Source organism: Manacus candei, unplaced genomic scaffold (genome assembly GCF_025592945.1).
Source record: "Manacus candei isolate 608988 ecotype Guabito, Panama unplaced genomic scaffold, ASM2559294v1 h1tg000084l, whole genome shotgun sequence".
Classification (NCBI taxonomy): Eukaryota; Metazoa; Chordata; class Aves; order Passeriformes; family Pipridae; genus Manacus; species Manacus candei.
The window spans coordinates 2,038,462-2,065,647 of record NW_026138132.1 but is presented as its reverse complement, the minus strand read 5'-3'; the positions used below and the strand labels follow the sequence as shown (position 1 = coordinate 2,065,647).

Genomic DNA, 27,186 nt, shown 5'->3' with positions numbered 1-27,186 from the left:
CTAGGGGCTGGGGCCCATTATTTGGAAAAATCATTTGTATGAGCAAATCCATTAACTTTTAACAAAGGGAGGAGAAGGTCTGTTCAGTCTCCTGTGCTCCAGTTGTGTCAGGAGGGGATTTGCAACTGGCTGAGAGGGACCTTTTCCGTGGCACTCAGGTTCAATTTGAGGCTCGTTAAAGAAGATGGTTTTAAGCAGAAGATTCCTGACAGTTTGTGTATCCTCCTTGGCTCGTGGAACCGTCTGGAGTTACGGAGCCACCAGAGTGTTTTTTCTCTCTCAGCCCTGTCTGGGCTCCTTAGAAACAATGGCCCAACATTCCTTCCCAATGCTGTCAGCCCCATATTATGGGGATTAGCCCAAGCCCCTGGTGATGAACCCCTCCCTTTGGCCTTGCTGGTTTGGGTTCCCATGCCCTGGGACCCTGCTGTGGCATTCCAGCATCATTCCAGCATCCCAGCCCAGCGGCTCCCGGCGCCTGGGCCCGGCCCTGCAGCCAGGGGATGGTGGTGTGAGGGCTGTGAGCTACCAAAGTGCCTCTTTGAGGGCTGCAGTGTGGGGTGGCACAGCCACCAACTGTGAGTGCTGCGGGCTCTCTGTGCTGCTCCAGCCCTGTCCTCTGCTGACCCGCCCGCTGCGAGCGCTGGTGCTTTTTTGGGGGGTCACTTTGGGATGTGATCCCTGAACTTTGATTTCCAAGCCTTTTGAGGAGCTTTTCCCTTGATGTAAAGCGCCGGAGTGCTTTAACAACCCAGCACAGGGTGTTATTCCCCACCGGGCCCTTTCCCCACCGGAGGGGACCTTTGGGACAGCTGGTGTCACACGCCATGAGAGCCTCTTTCCATGAGCAATCTTGGCAGGAATGTCACTTCCCATTTGCCTCATTACCTCCACGTTTGCTGGACCTTTAACCACCCAGGACAAATAAAATGTTCCCCTTCAGGCCAGGAGGGTGGGAAGAACCCACAGGTCACCCGGTCTCGTTGCTGTGTGTCGGCATCTCCGGCGTGTGGGACACACTTGTGACTGTTCCAGCAGCAAAATGTTTGAAGCAGCCGCTGATTTTCTCTTTGATCCCTGTAAACACTATACAGTAATCAAAGTTTAAGCTGCTTTGGGTGAAATAATTGCTTAACAATCATATAAGACAAAGTGATTCAACAAATGACAATTAGGACTTGTGATCTACGGAACAGATGCATTCAGTGTAGCATATTATAATGTGCTAATACGAGATTGACAGCACAATAATAGGAGAGAACAGCCACTCAGCCTATAATTCCAAACCAAATGTGAGGCTGTCCACAGAGCTCAAATCCGAACAGGCTGTAAAATTAGAGGTAAGAAGGCACAAGTTTCACAAAGACTCATTAGCAGGTTGGCTGTGAATTTCCAAGGAAGGGAGGGAGGGGGGAAGGAAAAAAAAATTCCTGCTGGAGGATTCACTCGTGATTGCAACCTCCGCCTGTCTATATGTTGGGAAGTGAGTAACCTATATCTCGCTGGTCTCGAGCAGGCTGGAGCTGCTGCTGTTCCCTGTTGGCAGCCAGGTTTTGGAGCAGAGGGTGGCTCCTGTGCCGGATCCCGCTGCCAGGGGACGGGATGCATCAGGCAGAGTTACTGTACAGCTCGGGTACATGAACCAGACAACGGTGTGAAGGACCAAATGAAATCAAGACTGATATGAGCACGGAGCTCCAGCGGGCATTCCCCGTGGGAATTGGGCGCTGCCCAAGCCCTAAATGATACTGATGGGTGACAGGGGCACCCTTTAGCCCTGTCCATGGCGATTAAGGCAGCTGGGTTGGGCTTGCTCTTCTCTTTGGGTAAATCAAGAGACGGGGACATGTGCAGGAGTGGAGGTTGTCAATCCCCGGGGCCCTGCGTGAGCGGGGGGCACGTGCAGAGGCAGGAGCTGGGATCCCTCCTCCCCGATCCCCTCCGAGGGCTGGATGTGCCCTGGAATGCGCCGCGTGTTCCGCTCTCTCCTCTCTCCTTCCAGAGAGCTGCTTTTGGAGCCAAAGAGATCAAAGGAACTAATATTTTCAGCTCTGGTGACAAAACAGATTTCAACTCGTCTTGTACTTCACGGGCACCCCGGCACGTATTCCACTAACATATAATTTTGCCATATTTTAGTATTAAATAAACATGCCAGAAAAATACACTTTTTTTTGTGCGTGGGGGAGGACGAGAAGGTTTGGTAATTAAAACTTCTATCCATCAACGCTTAACTCCGGGAGATAATTGTGTTGCTCCCGCAGATGTAGGTTTTTTTGTGTCGAATTATCCCCGTTTTGTGTTAAAATTGGAGCTGGTGGTTGTGTTTGTGTGGAGACGGGATGCTCCATGGGCTGTCCAGGATTCCAGTGGGGATATCCCAGGGAGGGTGTGATCGTGCTCTGGTTGGGAATTTGCTGGGAATTTGGCTTTTTTTTCCCCTCGGTTTATTGCATGGGCAAGTCCCTGTGGCCGCAGGGCATCTTTATACCCACTTTATTTTCACCTGTTAATCCAAAAGCTGCAGAGATGAACCTGCCAGGGTGGACCTGTAATGAAGAAATAGAGATTTTATGTTATGTTTTTAATTGCAAAGCCAAACTGTACTGTAGAAGCAGATGAATCCGTTGAAAATAACCCATTTCTTTCCCCCCCCTCGCCCCATATTTGGCTTTTTTCTGGGATGTTCTGACTGCCAACCACAGCCTGTGCTACCCTGTGATGTGCCAGCGTGGGCACTCGGGGTTTGAGAGCCTTTAGCTGAGGTGACACTGGAGAAAAGGCTGCAAAGCTCAGCCCTTCCCCTCCTTTAAACTCCCCTCCGTGGTTTATTTTGGAGGAGACCCTCAGGAAGTGCTGCCCCCACAAAACCTGAAGGCAGATGCCAAAGCCTGTCTGGGTTTCAAATCTTCCACGGGGTGGTCGATGGCAGATCGATGAGCCCCGAGGGGGGGTGTCACACTCACTGTGTCTCCTGACATTCCCAGGACCTGCCTGGGCTTCTTCAAAAGGAATTAGTGGCATTTTGGGTGGGCAGGAGGGTTTATGGCAGCAGGCAGGTTCCTCCGGGTGCTCCTGGCACTTGCACTTTGAAGATTGAATTTGTGGGGTCTGAAATTATGTCTGATCGTTGGGGAGCTGGGCATGGCTGCCCAAAACCTTTCTCATCTTTCCTGGCATCCTCCTGCTCTCCCTGGAATCCTCCTCAGCTCCTCTGCCTGTGCTGGCACTGGGAATGGGTGGGAAATATCCCTCCTGCCTCCCCCACTGCTGCTGCCCCTCATCAGCTGTAACCAGAGGGGGGAAACTGGAGGGACAGGGACACTTTGGAGAGCTGGGAATGTTCCTGGCCCTGCTCCACAGCTCTGGCCTTGGGCTTTGTTTGGGCAGGGAAAGGCTCCAGGACCTCTGGAATAGTGGGTTGAGTGTATGGGGGGGGTCTCTGCTCCATCACCCTTCCCATTCCAGGCAGGTGTCACCCTTCCTGCTCTTCCAGAAGGCTCTGGGTGCAGCCAGGCTCTCCTGGGATGTGCTGAGTTGCTGAGCATGTGGATGAAAATGCTGGGAATTGCTGGGTGCTGGTGGCTTGGATTTGGGAGGAGGGGGAGAACCAGGAGGGGAAGTGAAGTGTGGGAGAGGTATTTGCCACCCTGACCCTGATGGAGCCTTCCTGTGGGATTATCCAAGCATCTCCCACCCCCTCCCTGGAATCTGGGGTGGCTCCAGCCTGCTCTGAGCCCAGTTTTGGCAGCAGAGGTTGTTGATGCCCTTCAACAACCCTCGCCGGGTCCCTTTCCTGCCGGGAAACCTGCTCTGTCCTGCTTTCCCACTCCAGCTGTGCTTCCCCAGCATCACCTCCCACTCCAGGGAGCATCCCGGGGAGCTCAGCCTCACCACGGGGCTCTGAGCTGGGAGAAAACATCCCTGGGATCCTTCCTCCCCTGCAGCATCTTCCCCGGCGCCTTCCCTGCCAGCACAGGAGCCTTTTCCACGGATGAGTAATTCTTCCCAATTTGGGGGCTCCTTCCTGTGCTGTAACAACCCCGAGCTCTCCTGCCTTTTTCCAGCTGCCAATCTGCAGCAGAAATTCCCCCTTTTTTTTTTTTTTTTTTATTTTTTATTTTTTTCCCCCGGCGGGAGGGGAGGGGGAATCTCGGTTATACAATCGGGGGTTGGGGCGACTTATTTTGGATCCCTCCTTCCTGCCTCCAAATTGCAGCTTCGAATGTGACAAGTTACAAAACACTTGAGTCATTTCTCTCTCTCTCTCTCTCTCTCTCTTTCTCTCTCGCGCTGCCTTTTTCCCCCACAAGGGTTTGGGTTGTTTTAGAGGGGGAAAAAAAAAGGAGGATAAAAAGGAGAACGAAAGAAAAAGCGGGGAGGGGAAGGGGAGGGGGGGGAAGGCAGCTCCCAGCGTCCCCCCCAGCCCGGGGGGGCTCCGTGCAGCCCCCTCCCAGGGTAACTCGGAGGGCTGTTTATATAAGCTGCTCATGCTCTGCGGAGCCGCAGCGAGAGGCTGCTGTCGATTCCGAGGAAAACCCACGTCTGCCCACGTAGGATCTCCCGAGCAGGGTTGTGTAACAGGCAGCCACGCTCTGCCAGGGGGGTCGGGAGATCCTGCTGGAGGGATATGGTGGGGATCCGGAGGTAGAGGAGTGGGGAAAGTCGGTGGTGCTGCCAAAAAGTCCGTCTGCTTCGACGCGCTGCTGCGTCTCTGGGGGGGTTGGGAGCGCCCAGGGGGTCCTGCCCTGGGCTGGTCTCACCTCCCAGCACGTATTTTAAACTAATTGAGTCATTAGGTGACTTTCCAGTACCTCTGTTTTCGTGGGAGCTTGGAATCAAAGGGATTTTTGTGATGAGGCTCGAGGGAAATACGAGTGTTGTGCTCTTGGTGGAGGGGGTGGCCTGATCCTGAGCATTCCCGGAGCTCCCCACTGCCCTCTCCGGGAGTGGGGCATTCAACTTGGACGTCAGGAGGAATTTCTTCGTGGGAAGGGTTGTTAAAAGCTGGAAGGGGCTGCCCAGGGGGGTGGTGGAGGTGTCCAGGGAAGGACTGGCCGTGGCACTCAGAGCTCTGGGCTGCGGGACAAGGTGGGGACGGGCCACAGGTTGGATTCCACAGCCTTGGATGGCTTTTCCAACGGGATGATCCTGTGATTTTTGGCAGCAAAGCCCTTTATTCTCCTTAATATCCGAAGGGGGGGGGGTTGCCCCCATCCCTACGACCCTGCAGGGGCGAGGGTTGTGTGTTACTGTTTCAATCCTTTTCTCTCTAAACACGGGGGAAAAAAAAACCCAGCCAAGCTGGCGGCTTGTGTCGCTCCAGCCTCCGAGAACCACTCTCTGAGTTCTGGGATTGGAGTTCTTTTGCAGTGTTACATTTTTATCCAGATTTATTCATGCAGAACAGAGGCGCGGGGCGAGTCGCCCTGCACCGGGGAGCGCTGCTATACATAAGAATGCTCCTTCATTTACATCCTCCCTCCCTTTTCCCCACAATTGAACTATTCGGGGTTATTTTTATTCCTTGAGTGTGTTTTTTTTTTTTTTTTAATTTTATTTAAAAAAAAAAAAAGGTGGGGGGGAAGGGGAGGAGGGAAAAAAAAAATCCACCCGTCTAAATTCACCTTATTTTTACTTCTATTAAAATTTCCCCTCCGGAATTTTTATCAGCCATAAAAATGAGGCACATGAGTGAAGCTTCACCCGAGGGGAGAGCCGAGGCCCGGGGATGAGGGGGAGGAATGTGTTTTGGGGCAAAGAGTAAGTTTATAACTATTTTTCTCTTAACTGGAGCAGTTAGCTGCACTGCAAGCCATTCATCTTCTGATTTAATAACTCATTCTCCCTGTGAGATGGGGTATTATAGCCCTGGATATTGCTTTTCTTGGGATCCAGTATCGAAGATGAGCCCACTTTTTCTAATAAAATGCGTTTTCATTCTAATTGAAATAATTTTCTGCTCCGTGCTTTCCCCCTTTATTTTGGGTTCTAAGCTCTGCTTTCCCTAAATCCCCCTTTCTGGCCTGGCATTTATTCATTTCCCTTCCCAAATGATGGAAATACAACTCCCTCATTTCCCCCCATCCCAGGGGAGCTCGTGTGAGGGAGAAGTGCTGCTGTTTGCCTTGGGCTGCCTCTAATCAATTAATAAATCAGATATTATATAATATATAGTATATTCTGCTTCTGGGGGGGAAAGGGGAGTCTTCCCTGCTGCTGGATGGACTTTTGGGGCACCAAAGAGGGGGTTTGTGACCATTTTCCCCCTTTTCTGTCGCTTTTTTAGCAGCAGTCCCTCCCCTGGAGGAAACATTTCGGTGCCTCTGGGGTGTGATGAGTTTGCAGGGCCCCGAGGAAGGACCGGGGCAGGCAGGGTTTGGAGCCGTGGAGGTTTTCCTGGGAGCAGAGGGTTTCCTGGGAGCAGAGGGAGCTCTCGGCTCGCGGCTCCGCCGCTTCCCTGCGCCGCCTCGCCGGGGTTAACATCCTGAAACAAAACTTCTCCCTTTCATGTTCCCCTCGGCCCGACTGTCTCTTAACTAATCATTTGATCTCGGCATCTCCTCGAGAGAGAGAGGAGGTCGGGAATTAATGGGAAGGAGGAATTAAGCAGAGGATCAAAGCGGCTGCGTCGCGGGGCTGCGTTTTGGGGGGATCGTGGTGGCTTTAGGGGGGGACACGGGGGACACTCAGGGTGGCAGCTCCTCATTCTCCATGTCCAGCTCCTCGTTCTCCATGTCCAGCTCCTCGTTCTCCATGTCCAACTCCTCGTGCTCCATGTCCAGCTCCACCCCAGGGAGCACCAGGGGAGCAGTGACCCCCACTCGGAGGGTCCTTGCTGGGCTGCAAGTGTCCATCACCCCGGGCTGGTGCTCCCAGGGCTTGGGGGGGTCTCTCCAGAGGTTTCCCTGCGTTTTTTTGGATGCAGGGAAAGCCACAGCTTCCCACAGCACTCAGAGCCCAGGAACAGTGACAGGAATTCCCTCATTAAACAAATATTTGGCGAGGAGGAGGAGGGCCAGGGGAGGTGGCACCACCTCTGCCCCCACCATGCCACAGACCCCCAAAATCCCCCCTCTGCTGCTGAGCCCCCAGCAATTCTATAGCCCCCCAAGTGCTGCATCCCCCCGAGATGTCAACTTCCCCCAGTGATCTGAGCCCCTGAAGTTCTGCACCCACCCAAATTGCTGCCTGTCCCCCCTTCCCCAGAACCCTCAGCCCAGAGAGAGGGCGATGGAATGGGTAGGATGACCCTGGGGCCTGAGGCTTTGCACCTGTAAGATTTGCAAAAACAGGGGTTTTCTCCACTAAAACTTCTAATTCCTGCCTGGACCCGGCTGCTTTTTGGGGGGATAAGCCAGGGTGGGAGCAGAGGGCATATGAAGCCCCCCCTAGGTCAGGATTTGGTTGCTGCTCAAGGTTTTGCCCTGGTTTGTTGCACAGCTGCTGGAATTCCTGCTGTCCCCGTATTTCCCAGGAGTTCTCCCTCTTTGGGGAGGGGCAGGTCACACACAGCTGAGGGGTTTGCCAGACTTCTCCCAGCTGGAGTGAAAAGCCTGGGAATTCAGGTGGAAATCTGGCCACGAGGGAGAAGCAGGACTCTTGGTGTTTGGGGAGAGGATCAGTTTGGTGTCACTGGCTGCTCCTGGTCACCTCCAGCTCGCTGGGCTGGTGTTCCCAGTTCAGCCTTTCCCAGGCCATCCATGAGATGAGCCAGCCTGGGAGAGGCTGCTGGCAGAGAGGGAGGCCCAGGAGCTGCAGCCCTGCCAGCCTGGCACCTTTCCCCTTCGAAAATGGAAGGATTTTATTTTATTTTTTTTTCAAATAGGACTTTTACCACCTCTTGGTCTTCTCTTACTGGAATGTCACTGCGGGGACCTGCTGGTGACAAAGGGGAGACCTGCAAAGGCCCTCTGTCCCCTGCAGTGACTACAGCCTTCACACACTTGGTTTTCCCAGCAAAGATCCAGTATTTGGGAGAGGGATACCTTCAGCTGGATAAGTGGGAGGGATTCCTGTGGGGTCCCTACCTGAGCAATGGGACCCACATCCCCCCCAGGCAGTGGGCAGTGGCTGCACTCAGAGTTTAAGCCCCAGCAGATGCCACCTTTCCAGGAAAACCCTTTATGAAACATTTAATCATCTGCATCCAGGGTATAAATTGCACTCTGAGGGTTGTTCTTCACCGGGGCACGAGGCAGGGCTGTGGCTGAGGTGCTGGGTGAGCGTCTTGCACCCCTTCCTTTGCCCACTCAGCTGCACCTCAGCCCGCAAATACATCTCCTCCACGAGGGAAACATGCAATTAAAACACCACCACACACACACACACGCTCTCACACACTCACACACTAACCCGTGGCGGTCTCCAAGCAGTGAATTAAATAAGGATGGAAGGCGAATGCCAGCTCTGGCAAAACCCAAGGAAAGGAGCCATCAGCTCTCCGCATCGTCCTGGGATTTCGAGCCACGCCAATGGAATTTGGCCGCCTCATTTCATTCACTGTCAATCAGCGTCGCTGCCACTGATGCTTCCTCCTCTTTTTATATCCCCCATCTCTTTTGGCGCTGCCCAGAGCGCAGTTGTCTCCCAGCCAGGCAGCCCTCACCACCCAGCCATTAAATCAGCGGGAAAAAACCCAGCAGAGACGTCGCTTCTCAGACATAATAGTAAAAAAAAAAAGGGGGCGTTTGGGAGGTGGGGGGGACGACGGCTCCGGCTCTATTTCTGCTCTGATACGTCCTGGCACTGGTGGTGAGCGCTGCCCAGGCACGGGGCTGTGCCGAGCTGTGCCGAGCTGTGCCGAGCTGTGCCGACCCGTCACCTGCTGCAGGTGGCAAAGAGGGATGGGCAGGGAGGGCTCCTGCACCACGCTGGGTTTTCCTGGCATCCCAAAGCCCCCTTGGTCCCAGGGATTGGCTCTGCTTTGGTGCCACAAACCCTGCCCTGGCACAGCCTTGCAGGGTCCCTGTGAGCTCCATCTCTGCACGGAGCAATGAGGGTGTTGGTGAATGGGACTGTCACACCTGATCCCTGAGCAACCTGACCCCAGAGCATCCTGATCCCTGAGCATCCTGATCCCTGAGCATCCTGATCCCTGAGCATCCTGATCCCTGAGCAACCTGATCCCAGAGCAACCTGACCCCAGAGCATCCTGATCCCTGAGCAACCTGACCCCTCAGCATACTGATCCCTCAGCATCCTGATCCCTGAGCATCCTGATCCCTGAGCAACCTGACCCCAGGGCATCCTGATCCCTCAGCATCCTGATCCCTCAGCATCCTAACCCCAGAGCATCCTGATCCCTGAGCTCCATCTCTGCACGGAGCAATGGGGGTGTTGGTGAATGGGACTGTCACACCTGATCCCTGAGCAACCTGATCCCTCAGCATCCTGACCCCAGAGCATTCTGACCCCAGAGCATCCTGATCCCTCATCATCCTAACCCCAGACCATCTCGATCCCTCAGCATCCTGACCCCTGAACATCCCAGCCTCCAAGGATCCTGACCCCTGAGCATCCCAGCCTCTGGGCATCCTGACCCTTGAATATCCCACTCTTTGAGTATCCCTCTCTCTCTGAGCATCCTGAGTATCCCACTCTCTGAACACCCTGACTCCCAAGCATCTCATCTTCCCAACCTCCCAGCCTTTGACCATCCTGACCCTCAGGCATCCAACCTCCAAGCATCCCTGTCCCTGAGCATCCCTGCCCCACACCTTCCACGAGGGCAGCTGCCTCCCAGCCTCTAAAATCCAGTGCTTTAATAACAGAGCTTTAATATCAGAGCTCCCAGGCTGTAAAGGGACCGTGGGGAGATGGGGGGGAACAACTGTGTGATCGAGGGTTATCAGTTCAACCAGTGCTTCTGCCCTGGGTTTGGCCATTCCCAGAGCAAAACTGAGCAATGAGGATGGGGCTGCCTTCATGAAAATGCCTGTTCCTGGGAGCACACACCAGTGTGACCACCCCAACCCTGTTGTGTCCCAGGGGTCCCTGAACCCCCTTTTTAGTGCAGGTGTTTTGCAGCAGCAGCGTGGCCCCACTTTTGCACCAAGTCTCAGCGTGTGTTGTGAGTTCTGGGCTGTTGGGAGTTACTTTTATTGATTTCACAGGTTGTTTTTATTTACTTGAAGGAATTTATGTTTCAACACTATGTTTGGGGAAATCCCACCCAGCTCATGACACCCCTGGGGCTGCTCCAGCTGTAGGCAGGACACTTGGAACTGTCCTGGGTGGAATTCAGGTCCCAGCTTTTCCTACACAGAAAGAACCCCTTGGGATGTGAATCCAAAACTTGTTGTCCCAGGGAACTGCCCCTGAATGGCTGCATATCCAGGGTGGGGGGGTGATGGCTCTGGGGAGTTGTTTGTCTGGCAAACAGCATCAGAAATAAGTTGTGTGGCATTGGCACGGGGCAGCACAGCCTGGGCCAGGCACTGCTTTTTAATTCCAGAAATGTCACTGAGTCACGAATGACTCATAATTATAATGGGAGACATTTCCAACCCAGTGCATGACTCGGAGACGTCTTCCAGGGATATTAGGGCTGTTTGTAAAAGCCAGACCTTGCCCTGGTGCTGTCCCTCCCTCCCTGGCTGTTTTTGTGTCCCCCCCTTTGCCAAGTGACAGCGTGGTGGCAGCTGGGATGAGGATGTTCACCCGTGTCCCACGGGAGCAGAGGGATGCATTAACACTCCCCATCAGGTGACAGGTGTCTATTAAAGTGACTCCCATCACCGCTGCTTCTGGCCTGCCCTTGACCCAGGGCTGCCCTGGCAGACAGCTCTGTGTCATGTGTGACCTCCGTGTGTGGTCTCGGTGCCAGGGTGGCCGCAGATCCCGGGATTTGGGCTGGCACAGGGGCTGTGCCCACCCCAGGGGCAGCACGGGGGGGGGGGGGCTGTGTCTGAACACCATCTGGGTTATCCCTCTCTCTGCTGCTGTTCCCTCCTCCTCCCAGCCAGGGAAATCGTCCTTCCTATCCCTGGGGTGACAGGGAGGGGGACAGGTCTGGCTGGATCCCCAGGCAGCTCATCCTCATGGCTGTGGTGGCACCCGGGGGCGACGCTCCCCTCGGAGGTGCCTCAGCACCTTCCTCTTCCCACGGCTCACCTCAGCCCGGCTCTGTGCCTCCAGAGCCAGTTAATTAGGCAGGATTGCTCTGAACTAAATTAGGGAGGCGTTTGGTCCAGTCAGACCAGTTCAGAGCTCCCGGGGTGCCTGGGGTGGGTCGGTGCCAGCGCCGTGCCCGGTGCGGTGCCCGTGCGGTTCCCTCCTCGCTGGAAATACTTTCCCACCAAATAGCATTAAATATTCCTGAGCCGTGAACATCTTGGACTGATTTTATTTTCCATAAATAAACTTGTTGGGAGATATTTGGAGATGGGCCTAAGCTGCAGAGCTTGGACTGGCTCCCAAATCTCGCTGCTGTTTGGGCTCGAGGGGTTGGTTCAGGATTGTTTCGAGCTTTATTTCGGTTTTAAGGGGTTGGGATTAAATAGGTGCCCTCAGATGGAACCCTCTCGGTGCTTCCCTGAGATTCTTGGTCCCCACAGATGCTGTTGATGGGGGGAGAGGGGCCCACAGGTGTCCCCTTCCCTCCAGGCGTGGCTGTAGGGTTATACCTACAGGTTGCTGTAGGGGCTGGGCCTTTTGGAAGTGGCGTTTCCAGTGGGATCAGCTGGATTCTGTACATGTCTTTAAGAGGTACCAAATCCCAGTTGCTTGGGCTAGGACTGTGGATGCTCCATGTTTGAGGCACCTTGGGATTTTGGGGTGCAAACCCTTCCCCACTGCACGTGCCAGGTGCCCCTTGCCCAACCAGTCCCAGCTGGAGATGCCTCCGGTCTATCCCAGCTTCTTGCTGGAAGTTCTTTGCTTCCCAGATTAGACAAAGGGGAAAAAAGAGGGGGGGGAATAAAAAAACCACAACAAAACCCCAGAACTATTCTGTTTATTTATATTTCAAAGGGGAAACGGAGCAGGAGAGCTGTAAGGATGTGTTTGCAAACGCACTCCTGGCGCATCCCAAGGAGGCCGGATCCGTGGGGCGAGGAGAGGAGGGTTTAATTCCCTTCCCTTCCCTTCCCAGCAGGGCCGAGCGCTCTCTGCTTGTCCAGCATGTGCCTGATTAACGCTGACAAGTACAGGATTGCTCTTTTGGCGAGCACACATACTCCCCAAACCCCTGGCCGTCCCTCACCCTCGCCTTGCCTTCTTCTCCCCCGACCCCTCAGGTTTATTCCGAGCGCAGCCCTTGGGAAGAGGAGTCTAATCTGACCCGTAAACTCTGTCACATCCTCATTAACTCGGCCGTGTCTCCCCTGGTCGCCTGAGGGAAGCGTCACATTTTTAACGAGGCTCTGAGGGGGCCGGCAGGGCGACAGCTCCCTGTGACAGCCCTGGCAGGTTCCGCTCCCGCAGCTCCCGGGGCCGCGCCGGCTGCTCCGGGGGCCGGGGTTGGCTCCTGGATTTTGGGGGGTTTGTCCCGGCTCCTCCGGGGTTGGCTCCTGGATTTTGGGGGTTTTGTCCCGGCTGCTCTGGGGGCCGGGGTTGGCTCCTGGATTTTGGGGGTTTTGTCCCGGCTGCTCCGGGGGACGGGGTTGGCTCCTGGATTTTGGGGGGTTTGTCCCGGCTGCTCCAGGGGCCGGGGTTGGCACCTGGATTTTGGGGGGTTGGTCCCGGCTCCGTCTCACCCAGGATGCGGCCGCTGCTCCTAAATTTGATGGTGGTTTAAAGCCAGGCATGGACCTGGAGCTGGTTTTCCATGAATTCCGTGGGCTCGGCACGTCCAAGTCCTTGGGAGAGCCCTGGGGTTTGGCATCGTGGCTCAAGACAGGCTGCCCTGGTCAATTCTGCTTTTTTATCCCCCATTATTCCTAAATTTAAATTTCACTTAGTATTGAAATCCCGTGGCAGGGTCCTATTCCCAAAGAATATTGTGAATATATTTATATTCCAAATTAATGTGACATTTATATATTTTGTGTATACTCCCAATACCCTTTATATATATGTGTATTCCCAATATATCTTATATATATATGTATATTCCCACTAAATTTTATATATATATATTTCCAATATATTTTATATATATATGTATATTCCCAATACATTTTATATATATTGTTTATATTCCCAATACATTTTATATATAGAATATATATATTCCCATTATATTTTATATATATGTATACTCCCAATATTTTTTATATATAGAATATGTATAGTCTCAATATATTATGCATAATATATATTTCCTATATATTCCTAATATATATAATATATATATATTATATATATAATGTATACTCTCAGTACATTTTTTATGTATGTATGTTCCAAATACATATTTTATATATAATATGTATAGTCTCAATATATTATATATAGTATGCATTCCTATATATCCCTATATATATATTACATATATTATATATTTATTATGTATACTCCCAATATATTTTATGTATTTAATATGTATATTCTCAATATATTATATGTATATATAATATATATATTATATATTATATATATTTCCCATATATTGTTAACATATATAACATATTACATATATTGAATATTTAATGACACATTTGGAACAGCTTCCACGAGCTGTTTTGTGCCCAGGGCGAGGATCCGTGGCTGTTCCATGTAAGGCCAGCAGCTGATCCGTAGGGATCTTGCTCCATCCCGGGAGCTCTTCTAACCCATTCTAATGCAAATGCGCATTAGCTGATAATCTGAATGTTGAGTGGATTATTTCACCCCCAGACTGAGCTGCTGCAAGGTGAAATTTTAATTTTTATTTATTTTTTTTCCCCCCTTTTAATACGCTGAAGCACAAAATAAAAACCCCAACCCGCCACAAAGAAACCCACCTCGGGATTGGGATTTATCTGTGCGGGAAGGACGATCTCCCTTTCCTTCCCAAGCCCAAAAATAAACGGAGAACTCCGACCCAGTGACACCCTCTAACAGCTTTATCTCATGTGCGCCGTAATTGCATCAGCAAACATTTGTGTTGTAATTAAAGCCAGGAGCCACTAAACCATGAGAAATCAATTAAAAGAGGATCCCGGCTGTGGGAGCAGCATCCCAGCCTCCTGCCTGTCCTGCTAAGATGCTGCTTCATCCTTTTTTTTTCTCCCCCTCTCCAAAAACAAACCCCACAGGGGGGGTTTGACCTGCCCCAAAGTGGGGGTTTTTTTCCCCTGCCTGTTTCCTGAATGTTGGAGCATCCCTGGTGGTGGCACAGCGGCGCTGCTGGTGTTGAATTTGGGGGGTTTGGGGAGCAGAGGGATCACCCTGGGTGCTGCAGGATGGGGGGCAGAGGCAGCATCCCGGTATCCACATGGAATGTTGGGCTTGTTTTTGGGAGGAGCAGCAGGTTGGGTGGTTGGTTGAAGGCACCGGGCTCAGCTCCTGCCAGGAGCAAATGGAAACGTGCAGGAAATGTGCGTTATATAGGGCAAGGTTTGGATTTTTGGGTGGAAACAGGGAAGGGGGATCCTGCTGCAGGGATCCAACCCTGTTTGGGTATAAACCGGGAAGGGCTGTGGGAATCCAGCCCCATGCAATGCTCAGCTGAGGCTTTGCTTGGCGTGGGTCTAAAACCCTCTCTCGCCTCAGAACCAGCTTTTTGCTCAAGCCACCACCCCCAAACCCCAGGAATTGACTGCAGGATGCCATCCCCCTCCACCCTGCTCCAGCCACAGGACACTTCACCCCCGGAGATGCATTTCCCGAGCGCTTGGGAAAAGCAGCTAAATCCCCCAAAACAAACCCTTTCCCTGCACGTGCGGCTCCTTCCCCCGGGAGAGACTGAAAGAGAGACTGAACCACATGTGACAGATGTTAATCGCATCATTTAATGCACTCCTGGAAGGCACTTGGATACAGGGATGGGGAGGAAGAGGAGAATAGACTATTGTCTCCCGTTTCCGCCAGCACCCACGGGGGAATAGATAACCCCGGGATACACAATCCACCCGGGGTTTGATACGAGGGTGGGAATGGCAGCTCTGAAATTCGGGAGTTTTCCAGTGCCTCCGTGGTGGATGTGCCCGTTTTGGTACAAAGAAATAATTAAAAAGGGTGGAAAAATTGCTTCTGGTTTGTCCACAGCTTCCCAAAGGGCTGTTTGGGGGGATATGGGAGAGGGGGAAATAGGGGTGGAGGGATCACACCTGATCCACACCTGAGCATTCCTGGACTGAATCAGGGATACAGGAAAAGGGAAATAGGGATGGAGGGATCACACCTGATCCACACCTGAGCATCTCAAACAGGGGATACAGGAGAGGGGGAAATAGGGATGGAGGGATCACACCTGTTCCACACCTGAGCATCCCTTAACCGAGTACAGGATACAGGAGAGGGGGAAATAGGGATGGAAGGATCACACCTGATCCACACCTGAGCATCCACAGACCAAACAGGATACAGGAGAAGGGGAAGAAGGGATGGAAGGATCACACCTGATCCACACCTGAGCATCCCTGTAGCAAATTAGGGATACAAGAGAGGGGCAATTGAGATCCATACGTGAACGTTCCTGTACCAGATGCAGGATGCAAGAAAGAGGGAAATTTGGATGGAAGGATCATGCCTGATCCACACTTGAGCATCCCTGGACCAAACACCTTCTTGCTTGGCCTGGGAAATAATGAAAACCCATCCAATACCCACTGTCAGTTGGAGAAGGGTTGTTTGCCGGCGGCAGGGAATTACATTTCCAAGGCAGAGGCAGCATCCCATGGGCTTCTTCCCTGATTGAATTCCCCCTTGGTGACCCTGGAAGGTAATTGCAGCAAAGGGGAGCCGGGGCAGATCCCACCCGCCGTGGAAATCAGCGTCTCCCTCCATCCCCCGACCCGGGAAGAAATTGAGGGGAGATGACTAAAGGTCCCTTAAAAAGTAAAGGACTTATTGACTAATAGATTTCTTAGTCATGAATTCCCCATGCTCCATATGTACCCAAATCAGAGCAATTATGGATTTAAATGGAGCTGGAATCCGCGGAGCAGAAAATGCTTGTTTTAGCGTGAGATTGGCCAGAGGTGAAGGACCTGTGAAACCCCCGGTAATGAAAGCTCTTCACAGCTTGCCGTGTTCCACCGGGGAATAATTGCCTGCAGTCTGTGATACGGATCCGGCTGCGTTAATGATGCCCCTGTTCCTTTTCATAGGACTCATTTAAGCTTCCCATTTTTCCGGGATTTCAAAGCAACAAGGCATCGTGGGAATTAACGCATTAACGTGGACGGGTTGTGGGGTTTTTTTTTTTTGGGTTTTTTTTTTCTCCCTCGGAGTGTTTCAAATATTATTTTGAAAGCTTTGGAGCCGGGGATCGATTAACAAAGCGATGGGGATCGGGAGCCTTGGGAAAGGGGTGGCTGGAGGGGATGGAATGTGACACGGGGTGTCATCGCCGCCTCGATCCCGCTCGCGCTTTATTTAGCGCGGCAGGATGGATTTATCAGGACAAAACATACATCAGGAATTACCCAAAAAAAAAAAAAAAAAGGAGAAAAAAAAAGATGTTCTGGATGGGAATAAAACTCCCAGTAACTTCCAAATGAAACCCACATCCAAGGGAGACAGTTGGCTTCTCTTCTTAGTTTATTATTAAATATTTGACTAGGGAGGGAAGTTCTGAGCTGAGCATCTTTTCCCTCCTGTTCCTGGCAAGAGCAGTTTGTGTGCAGGGTGGGTTAGTTCTTGGTTGTTTTCCCAAAGCAGTTTCCGGGGGTAGATGGGTGTAGGTTTCCCCCATTATTCCTAAATTTAGGCACTTTTTAATGAGTTCTCACTGCCAGGGTCTTACGCCTAAGTAACATTTGGAGTGTATCTGTATTCCCAATATCCATCTATCTGCTTATCTATCCATCTATTAGGAATAAATTCTATAAGGAAATATTTGGGATGTATACAGAAATATACATAGAAACATAGAAATATATATTCTATATGGAAATACAGGATACATAGAGGATACATGTAGAATATATATATAGGATATATGTAGAATATATGGAGGATATATGTAGAATATATATGAGATATATGTAGAATAAATATATGTGGGATATATGTAGAATATATGGAAGATATATGTAGAATATAAATGGGATATATGTAGACTATATATAGAATATATTCTATATGGAAATATAGAAATATATAGAAATATACATAGAAATATATAGAAATATACTTAGAAATATATAGAAATATACATAGAAATATAGAAATACACATTCTACATGGAAATATGTAATATATGTAATATATATATTTCTATTGTATTTATATAATAAAATAGAATATTTATATTCTAATATAGAGTATAATATATTCTACATGTAGAACATATATAGAATAGAATATTTATATATTTATATAATTATATAAGTATATAAATATATATTATATATTATATATATTATATACAGAATGTATTCTATATAGAACATATTCTATATATTCTATATAGAATATAGAATATATTACATTGTGTCTTATATTTATGTAAGGTATATATGATATGTATATTCCCTATATATTCCTGATATATTACATATGGTGCACAGGGGTGGGGAGAAGGCCCTGCCTGTGCTTTTGGATCCTCTCAACTCGGAAGCAGCAAATTCCCAGCGCTGGGGGGGCCGGGGGGGGGTTGGCAGCAGGTAAATGGATGTGGTGGGTGGGCTGGCTCTTCCTCCCCGGGGATGGAGCCGGGCAGAGCAGCTCCCGCCGCTCCCAAAAACGCTTTAATTTCTCCCCCCCCCGAATGCAGCAGAGAGCTCTTCTTCCCTCTCCGGCTCAGGCTCCCCAGGGGCTCCGGGATTAATTTGCTGGGGTGACCCTGGGGGAGCTCGGCGGGCTGACCCCGCGGCCGGAGGGCAGGCGAGGTCGCAGAGGGCAGCGGCAGCCGCTGATAAGGAGCTCTCGGGGCACTTCGGAGTTTGGCCGAGAGGGAAATGGCATTTCCAGGGAACTTAATCACTGCAGAGATTCAATTACAGCCCCCCCCCCCCCGGGAGCAGCGGGCGCTGTGTCACCCCCCCGGCGTGTTACTGTCCCCCCCCTGCGCTGCCACAACCCCACCCCGGGACCTCCGTCCTCCTGCACGGCCCTGGGGGTCCCTGCGGGGATGGAGAGGGGTCGGGGTGGCAGCGAGGGGTCGAGGCGTGTTCAGGAATGATCAATGAGAGAGCTGGGAGCTTGTAGGAACCTGAGTTTATCCTGCTGTTGCTCCTGTAGGGAATCAGGCTGTGGTTTCTCTTTTGGAGCGGGGGAAATGGAGGCAGCAGTGGGATTTGGGACCATGGGGGGGAGTGTTGTGCCCGTTGTACCCTCTCTGCACAGGGGTGAGCATCAGTCCAAATGAAGAGAGCACAGGGAATGGGGCAGAGCCAGGCAGCTCCTGTAGGGCCCTGTCAATGTCTGGATGCTTTTTAAGGCTGATCCCAGGGGATGGTGAGGAGCTGGGAAGGAACCTCTCCTTGTCGTGTGCTGTGGAGTGTCGTGAGATTCCTTACAAAGGCCACAGGGACATCTGCTGGGACAGGGGACATGTTGCTAAAGAAGGATATGATCAGGTCACCTGGATTTCCTGCAGCCAGGGTCTGTCCTTGTCCCCAGGTCCTCCTGCCTCAGAATCCCAGAATCATCCAGGCTGGAAAAGCCCTCCCAGCCCATCCTGTGCCCACCCTGTGCCCCATCCCCACCTCGTCCCCCAGCCCAGAGCGCTGAGCGCCACGGCCAGGCCTTCCCTGGGCACCTCCAGGGCTGGGCACTCCAAACCTCCCTGGGCAGTTCCAATGTTTAACCAACCCTTTCCAGGAAGAAATTCCTCCTGATATCCAACCTGAGCCTCCCCTGGCACAGCTGGAGGCCGTTCCCTCTCCTCCTGTCCCTTGTTCCCTGGCAGCTCCCCCCTCCTGTCAGGGGGTTGCAGAGCCAGAAGGTCCCCCCTGAACCTCCTTCTCTCCAGGCTGAGCCCCCCCAGCTCCCTCAGCTGCTCCTGCTGCTCCAGCCCCTTCCCCAGCTCCGTTTCCCCGTGGCCAGTTTGGCAGTGGGACACATGTGCCAGGTGTTTGGCACCATCCACAGCCCTGAGCCCGGCAGGGAGCTGGGACTGTGACAGTGGGATAATCCCCTTGTGCTGGAGCTGCCCGTGGAACTGCTCTTTATTGTCACAGAGCAAGATCTAATCCAGACGAGAAGAAAACACTCATTATTTAATTTTCCCCAGTATTTTTTCCGTGCTCATGGGATTTTAATGATATTAATTATTATTTAATTTGCGCTTTGGCAATGCATTTGTGCTGAGCTATTCTTGTATTGGAGAGACAGCAATGCTCAGTCCCTTTTGCATCTCCATTCATGCTGCCAAGCTCCAGCCCTTCCTCCCAGGTATCCATGCATCCCCCCATCCCATCTGGTCTTCTCCCAGGTGCCCATCCCTTTCCCAACCCCATCTCATCCTCATTGTCCTCCTCCTCCTTTATTTTGATTTATTTTGGGATCTCTGGCTACTGGACTCCAGGTGGGAAAACCCGAGCAAAGGGCTGCCAGGATTGTCAGCTCAGAGTCCCAAAGTGGAGGAGCTGGTCCCTCCTGGGTGTTCCTGAGGCAGGAGCATCCCTGTGCCCCATCCCCAGGCGAGCATCCCTCTGTCTCCATGGGAGCATCCCTCACCCAAGCATCCTTCCATCCAGTGGGAGCATCCCTCCATCCCCACATGATCATCCCTCCATCCCCACATGATCATCCCTCCATCCCCACATGATCATCCCTCCATCCCCATCCCTCCATCCCCATTTTGAGCATCCTTCCATCTCTACCCCTCCATCCCAACCCCTCTATCTCCATCGAACATCCCTCCATCCCCATGAGAGTATCCCTCCATCCCCATGTAAGCTTTCCTCCATTTCCAAGTGAGCATCCCTCCATCCCATCCCTCCACTTCCAAGGGAGAATCCCTCCATTCCATCCCTCCATTTCCACATAGGCATCCCTCCATCCCATCCCTCCATTTCCAAGTGAGCATCCCTCCATCCCATCCTTCCATCTCCACATGAGCATCCCTCCATCCCATCCTTCCATCTCCACATAAACATCCCTCCATCCCATCCCTCCACTTCCTTGTGAGCATTCCTCCATCCCATCCCTCCATTTCCAAGTGAGAATCCCTCCATCCCATCCCTCCATCTCCACATGAGCATCTTTTCACCCTATGGGAATATCCCTCCACCCCATCCAAGCATCCCTCCACCTCCACAAGAGCATCCCTCCATCCCATCCCTCCATTTCCAAGCGAGCATCCCTCCATCCCATCTCTCCACTTCCATGTGAGCATCCTTCCGTCCTGTGTGAGTATCCTTCCATCCCCATCCTTCCATGGCTCCACCAGAGCACCCCTCCATCCCCATCCCTCCATTCCCAAGGGAGCATCCCTCCATCCCCCTCCATCCCCCTCCATCCCCGCCAGCTCTGCAGCCCCACTTCCCCAGATAATGAGAGCGAGTTTAAAAAACTTAAAGCCTCTTCCTGCCCGCGGTGAGTGACACAAATGGAGTTCATATTTAATCATCTGTTAACTCGTTGTCTATTATAGCTCTTTAATAGCACCAGAGATATTCTTAATGAAGCATGATTTAAGGTATTTACAGCTCTAGGACCGACAGACATCACTCACAGTGTGCAGGTAATGAGGCGTAAAACAGCTCTGGAAACCGTAAAAATGGGAGAGAGAGAGAGAGGAGGGAGGGGAAGCAGGCGAGTAGTTGGGAGCTGAATTGTTCCAGGGTTTGTTTTAAAATGTTTAGGCATTTAAAGTCATTTCAGCTTTCCCGAGGTGTCTGGTAGCACAGAGTTCATCAGTTCCCAGGGCTGGTAACCCCTGTCTTGCCAGGAGGAGTCCGAGCCCCCGATGCTCCTGAGCCATTTGCTGCGTGGATGGGAAAGGAGCAGGGAAAAAGCTTTTTGAGGGTCCCCAAGGGCCCTGCGGGTGCATCAAAGTGAAGCCTGGAATTTTTGGGTGTACTTTTCCCCCCTGGTGCCTTTTACTTTGCCCTCTCAGTGGCTGGGGTGGAAGTGGAACAATGACCCTTCCCTTTGCTCAGTTGCAAACGCCACCCTGTGCAATCCTTTTATTTCTTTTTTTTTATTATTATTATTATTTTTTTTTATTTTTCCCCCAGAAAAAAAAAAATTAAAAAAAAAACCCACCCGAAACCCAAGCCAAGTTTTGGAAAATAATTTGTGACGGAGGTGCCATTTTGCATCAAAATATTTGTGTAGGAAATGTCAAATGTCACCAATCCATGTGTCCCCTCGCGTGATGGTAATTGGGCTGGAAGGCTGTGCTCTGCCACCGCGGCCGCTCGCCTCCTCCTCCTCCTCCTCCTCCTCCTCCTCCTCTCCGCTTCCCGAGCTCATCCCGGCTCCCCTGCCTGCGGAGCGGCCTCGGTGTCCCTGTCCCCAGCCTGGGGACACCTTACGTGCTGTTGCTCATTAGTGGGTGCTGCCCAAAGGCCGGGAAATAAATGCTCCTGGAAAAAAGAAAAAATAGGATGGGAACGGAGCAGCAGCTCGGCAGCTGGGGCAGGGGGTTCTGGGGGTGTTAATTCCCTCCTGGGTTTCTCCTCTGGCAGGAAGGTGGGGTTGAAATGTGCTGCCCTGTCCCCCTTTGATGATGATCGAGGTGGGCTTTAAACTGGGGAAACTCAGGGCGTGAGCCACAGCGGGGTCTCTGAGTGAGGAAGCACAGCCTGTTGCTCTCCTCTCTCCCCAAAAATGATCCAGAGGCACAATCCACCTGTATTTCCAGCATCCCTCTGGAAGATTTATCCCACTTTCTGCCCGGTTGTGTCGAGTGTGTAGCACACCCCATTGCAGTTTTATTGCACAGAGCTGGTTTAATCTGCCACGAGGGGAAAACAAACTGTTCTTTCATTGCAAATAATCCATCCCTTAGAGCATCCTAAGGCCTTAATCTGGGAACAGACCTTTAACATGCTCCTTAACACCCCTGGATGAATCAATTCTCATTAGAACATTCGGCTGCATAAATATTTGGCCGGCGAGCGAGTCCCGAGGGAGAGCGAAGGGATGTGGGGAGAGTTGCAGCGTGTTGGAAAGTCAATGAAGTTCCCTTGGGCAAGTCCTGCGGAGCAGGGTTCGTTTTGCTGACCTGTTTCTGCCCGTGGAAGTGGTGAGGGGCAGGTTTAAAATAAGAAGGTGAAATCCTGCCACGCTCGGCAGCTCCTTCCTTCCCGGAGCCACAACAACTCGGTCGCAAACAATTTTCTTTGCCACCGAGGAGGGAGCTGGAATTTCTCTTTGGCGAAGCAGCAGCAGCAGCAGCAGAATTGCGAACTCGGTGCCTGTTATAGAAACTTTTTAGTACTGGGGACAAGCCAAGAAAGAAGCCCAGATTGACTCTCAGCTGGTGCTTGCGGCGCTTCCACCTCGTGGGAGCAGCAGCATCGCTCCGACTTCTATGCTGGTGGGACACAGGTTGGACCCTTGAGACGTCCCTTAGGAGGGCTGCAGTAATGTTTCCCAAGGTTCTGAGTACCTTTCCCACCTTCCCTGCCTATCCAGGAGCTCGTGCCCTGCTCTGGGAAGTCGTTTTGGGTATATTTGGTTTCTCTGGTTTGTGGTTGCATAAACCCGGCTCTTGCCTGGCTCCGGTGTGGGCACTGCCTGCTTGGGATGCACTTCCCCATCCCATTTCCACACCAAAGGGTCTGGTCTGGATCGTCTCGTGCCATCTGTCACCCCAAAATCCTTTCCAGCAGGGTAATATGGGATGTTGAAATGCCAGGGAGGTGGAAGGCCCTTTGGCTCAGATACCATCGTAACCCGTCAGTGCCATGATTCGCTTCCACAGCAGCTCCCCACCTGGGGACATTCCTTAGGAGCTGGAAAAGATGTGTGGGTGGCAATGGGACAGCTGGAATTCTCACCTCATCCCTTGTGTGGCGAGGGGTTGGGTGCTTCCAGGAGGGAACAACATGTGCTCCAGGCGGGCGTGCACAGGGAACAGCTCCAAGGGATGGAGGAGCTGGGGAGGATCCAGGTGGACTTTTCAAAACCATCCAAACCCGCCTTGGGAAGCAGGTGCTGGGCTGGGCGCCTGGCTGGGGCTCTGTCCTTTAGTTTTGGGATAGAATTCCTAAGGCAAGCAGGGCCAGCAGAGCTGAGCACCATCCATCTCCCCTTCCCACCCAGGAGGAAGTGCCCTTGGAGCCAGTTTTTCTCCACACCCCGGAGAAACGGATGCCAGCGGGATGCCGTGGGCACCTCTGGGCTCATCCAGCTGCACCCCCAGCCCAGCAGGGGCACCCCCGGCAGGGCAGAACCCCCACGGCCACCCCGGCGCTGCCGAAAATGCCGGAGCACTGCACGTGTGGCGCTTCCATGTGCGCTGGTTTCCAAGGAAACCGCTCGCTCTACATGTGTGTCGCTTTAACACCCTATTTGCTTTCATTTGGATAAGTCTTTAATTCCTGTGCAGCCCCGGCTCCGCGGGATCTGTGGAGCTCTCTGTGTGCGTATCCCCGGCGCGCAAATCCCTCTCCTGCCCGCCTGCCTCTTGGAAAAGTCCCTGCCTGCTCCGAGCAAGTTTCCGAAACCTGTGCCTAATTGGAGAAGCTGATGCTCTCTGCAGGAATAACTGGATATTTTGCCTCCCTCTAGAAACAATTAGCAGGGAAAACACGGGATGCAGCCCTGGTGTCACCTGCCACCAGCTCTGCTGCCCCGGCTCTGTGTCAGGTGGTGGAGCAGGGCAGGATGCCCGTTCCCAGGGATGTGGAGGGCAAAGCTGGGGGGTGAAGCCATGACTCCAAGCCCTAGGGAAGGCAGCAGCTCCTTGCAGTGGTTAAAGGCTGATTTTAATGTGTCCCAGGGTGAGGAATGGCCGGGGGAGCAGGGAAGGGTGACCCTTGGAAGGGTGACCCCATCGGTGTCACACGTCAGCCTGGAGAAGAGAAGGCTCCAGGGAGACCTGAGAGCCCCTTCCAGGGCCTAAAAGGGCTCCAGGAGAGCTGGAGAGGGACTTGGGACAAGGGATGGAGGGACAGGACAAGGGGGAATGGCTTCCCACTGCCAGAGGGCAGGGTTAGATGGGATATTGGGAAGGAATTCCTCCCTGGGAGGGTGGGGAGGCCCTGGCACAGGTTGCCCAGAGGAGTTGTGGCTGCCCCATCCCTGGAAGTGTCCAAGGCCAGGTTGGAGCAACCTGGGCTAGTGGAAGGTGTCCCTGCCCATGGCAGGGGGTGGAATGGGATGAGGTTTAAGGTGCCTCCAACCCAAACCATTCCAGGATTCCATGACACTGGTGGGACACACCATGTCCCCACTGGGTCCCTCACACCAACACCTCCTCCGTGCCCTGGGCTGAGCAGGAAAGGGTGCCAGGGCTTTGGGGGTGCTTTGTTACCCCGAATTTTCATCTGTGGCAGCCCAGAGTGGCTTTATCTTCCCTCTCCCCCTTCCTCCCTTCCCTCTGCACGGTAAAATGCCGCCTGTTCTTCCGCACTGGAGGAATTTTCTGATGTAAAGCCACTTTCCTGCTCTCCAAAAATCCCCGGGGCTGGTTCATGCTTGTAAAGCTGAGCAGCTCCCGTGTCACTCCGGGCTGGCTCCCGTCTGCAGCCCTGACAGCAGCTAATGCTGTTAGCCTGTGTCGAGGAGGGATTTCAGCATCAAAAAACCCCCAAAAATCACCAGCACTCAGGCTGCTGTTGCTGCCAAGCAGCGAAAAAACACACCTACCCCGTGTTTGGGGTGCACAGCAGTGCCTGAGGACGTCGGGGAGGGGGTTGTGGGGTGGTTTTGGTGCAGCCCCAGGAGCTGGCACAGGCTGTGACACACCTTAAGCAGCCGGGATTAACTCGGGTCGTGGAGGGCTTTGCTATCTTTAGGTGGAAGGTGAGGGATTGTGGCTCTTAGGGTGGCCAGCAGGTAAGGAGAGGGGAAAAATCCCCGGTGGCAGCCCAGCTCAGGGCCACTGACCCCGGGGACCGTCCCCACGGGGGTCTGGCCTCGCCGGCCCCCGGCCGCGTGCGCCCTCACCTTTCTAGGCCACAATCTGTCCCGAATTCCCAGCCTGCTGTTAGCTTCACTTGCACTCTATTCTCGTGTTTGCTGTTATTTTTTAACACTTTTTTTTTTTTCCTTTTCATTTTTTTCCCCTTTTTTTTTTTTAATTTTTTTTTTTTGCATAAAAGCACTATCCTCTCCCCAGAGCCTGCCTGGAGCGAAGGCATGGTCTGTACAACTGCAATTATTTCGAAGAACAGATGGAGTGAGGAGCAGAAAGTCTGTTAATAGTAATAGAAATGCTACATGTTAACCTGGACAGCACACGATGACAGTCCCATGACTACACGTTCTGTTCCCACCAGCTGGGCTCCGAGCGGAGCCGAGAGATTCAGCTCAGCTCCCCACCCTCCCCAAAGTTAGAGCTCAAATTCCTTCACACTTCCAGCGTAGGGTTTTTGGGTTGTCGGGCTTCTTCTTTTCCCCCCTCCCTCCCCACCCCTTCCTTCTCCTCCTTCCCGTTAAACGCCGATTTCAGTGCCACAAGGAATTTTTTCTGGGATGCTGCAGCTGTGGGAGTTCATGAGGAGGGAGGTGGCAGCTCTGCCCTGAGGTCCTGACCTTCGGCCTCACGTGGTGACACCATCACACCCCCTTGTCCCATATCTGTGTGCTTGGTGTAACCTCCTCCAGGCTGGGATTAATGGACCAGGGCAGCGGCACGGCCGCGCTCCCGGGCAGGGGGGTTGCATGAGTTTGGGATTTTCTCTGCAGCTGTTGCAAGCTGGTTGCTAAATGAGTTGAAATCCACGTTTTCTGGTTAAACTGGTACTTCTCGTGGAGGTGGAGCCTGCAGGGGGGGACTGAGGGATGCGTGGCTCCAGTGGGATGCCCAGGGAAGGGGGCACAGGGGGTCTCTGGCTATGGCAGTACCCCGGGGCTCACTTGCCCCATTTACCCCAACCAATGGTTGGGAAATAGAGCAAAAAAAATATTATGTCAGCCCCAACAACCTCGCTGTGAAAATCCCAGCCTGGTTTCACAAGCGACCAGGGGATGTAGCCACAGAGCTCCAGCTAATTTCAGTGGGAATTGCTTGGCTAAATCCCACAGCTGTTTATGAAACCTCCGCCCTGGAGCGGCGAGTGGTGCCACTGGTGAGCTGACAGACGCACCTGGAGGTTTTATTAGGATATAGATCCCTTAATCTGGGTGCTTGCAGGATAATCTGGTGCCTGAGGTCCTGCCAAATCCCCGGAGATCAGCAGGTTTTCTATCCACAGCCTCCCTCCAGAGGTCACTTCAAACCCAGCTCCATCCTCAGCAGACCAAAATATCCACGTTGTCTCAGTGCTGGTGGCACCTGCTGTGGGGACCTGGGGTGGGCTATGGGGGTTTTCTGGGGGCTGAACCAGTATCATCCATAAATCCCAGCTCTCTCTGCCCACTTCCATCACCCAGAAGTGGTACTGGACCCATTGGATGTGTGGTGAGGCAGCGACTTTGCCTTCTTGCAGCATCCCTGGAACATCTTTTAGTTATTTTGGGGTGTGTGAGGTAGTGTTTGGCTCCTCACAGCCACCCCCATGGACCCTTGAGTGTCCAGCCTGTCCCTGGCCACCCAAAAATATCCCATCACCTCCTCCCAGGGACTGTGGTTGTGCCACACCGCTCTGCCCTGCGCCATGGTGGGACGTGGTTGGAGGATGGCTGGAAGCAGAGGGAATTCCCCTTGGTGCCTTTTATTTAGAGGAGGCAGAAAACACATTTTTTTTCCTGTATTTAAAGAGATTTAGACCACAAGGAGTAAATCACCATAAGCAGGTTTGTGGCCTGCCCTGGTGCACGTTCCTCGCTCACCTCTGCTCGTTAAATGTGGATCAGCCGTCAAAGTGCACTTGGGGAATTGTGGAAAAACATGGATTTAGGGGTTGATAGAGCTCCTGGGGGGGGCTCTTCCTTGCTCACATACTGTGTCCACAGTGTTCTGCTCTTCTCTCTTTGCAGAACAAGAAGTACGTGCTGGTCATGGTGGATCCCGACGCTCCCAACAGAGCCAACCCCCGGCACCGGTACTGGAGGCACTGGGTGGTCACCGACATCCTGGTGAGTCCCCTG

General features: G+C 52.5%; 1 protein-coding gene across 3 annotated transcripts in view; it reads left to right on the top strand.

Annotated features, from left to right (window-relative positions):
* PEBP4 (phosphatidylethanolamine binding protein 4) overlaps window positions 1-27,186 on the top strand; it is a 78,539-nt gene that overhangs the window by 13,732 nt on the left and 37,621 nt on the right. For all 3 annotated transcript variants that reach the window (XM_051811945.1, XM_051811946.1, XM_051811944.1), the window contains exon 4: window positions 27,076-27,174. In XM_051811945.1, the coding sequence (XP_051667905.1) occupies window positions 27,076-27,174 (99 nt within the window). The remainder of the gene's footprint in view (window positions 1-27,075; window positions 27,175-27,186) is intronic.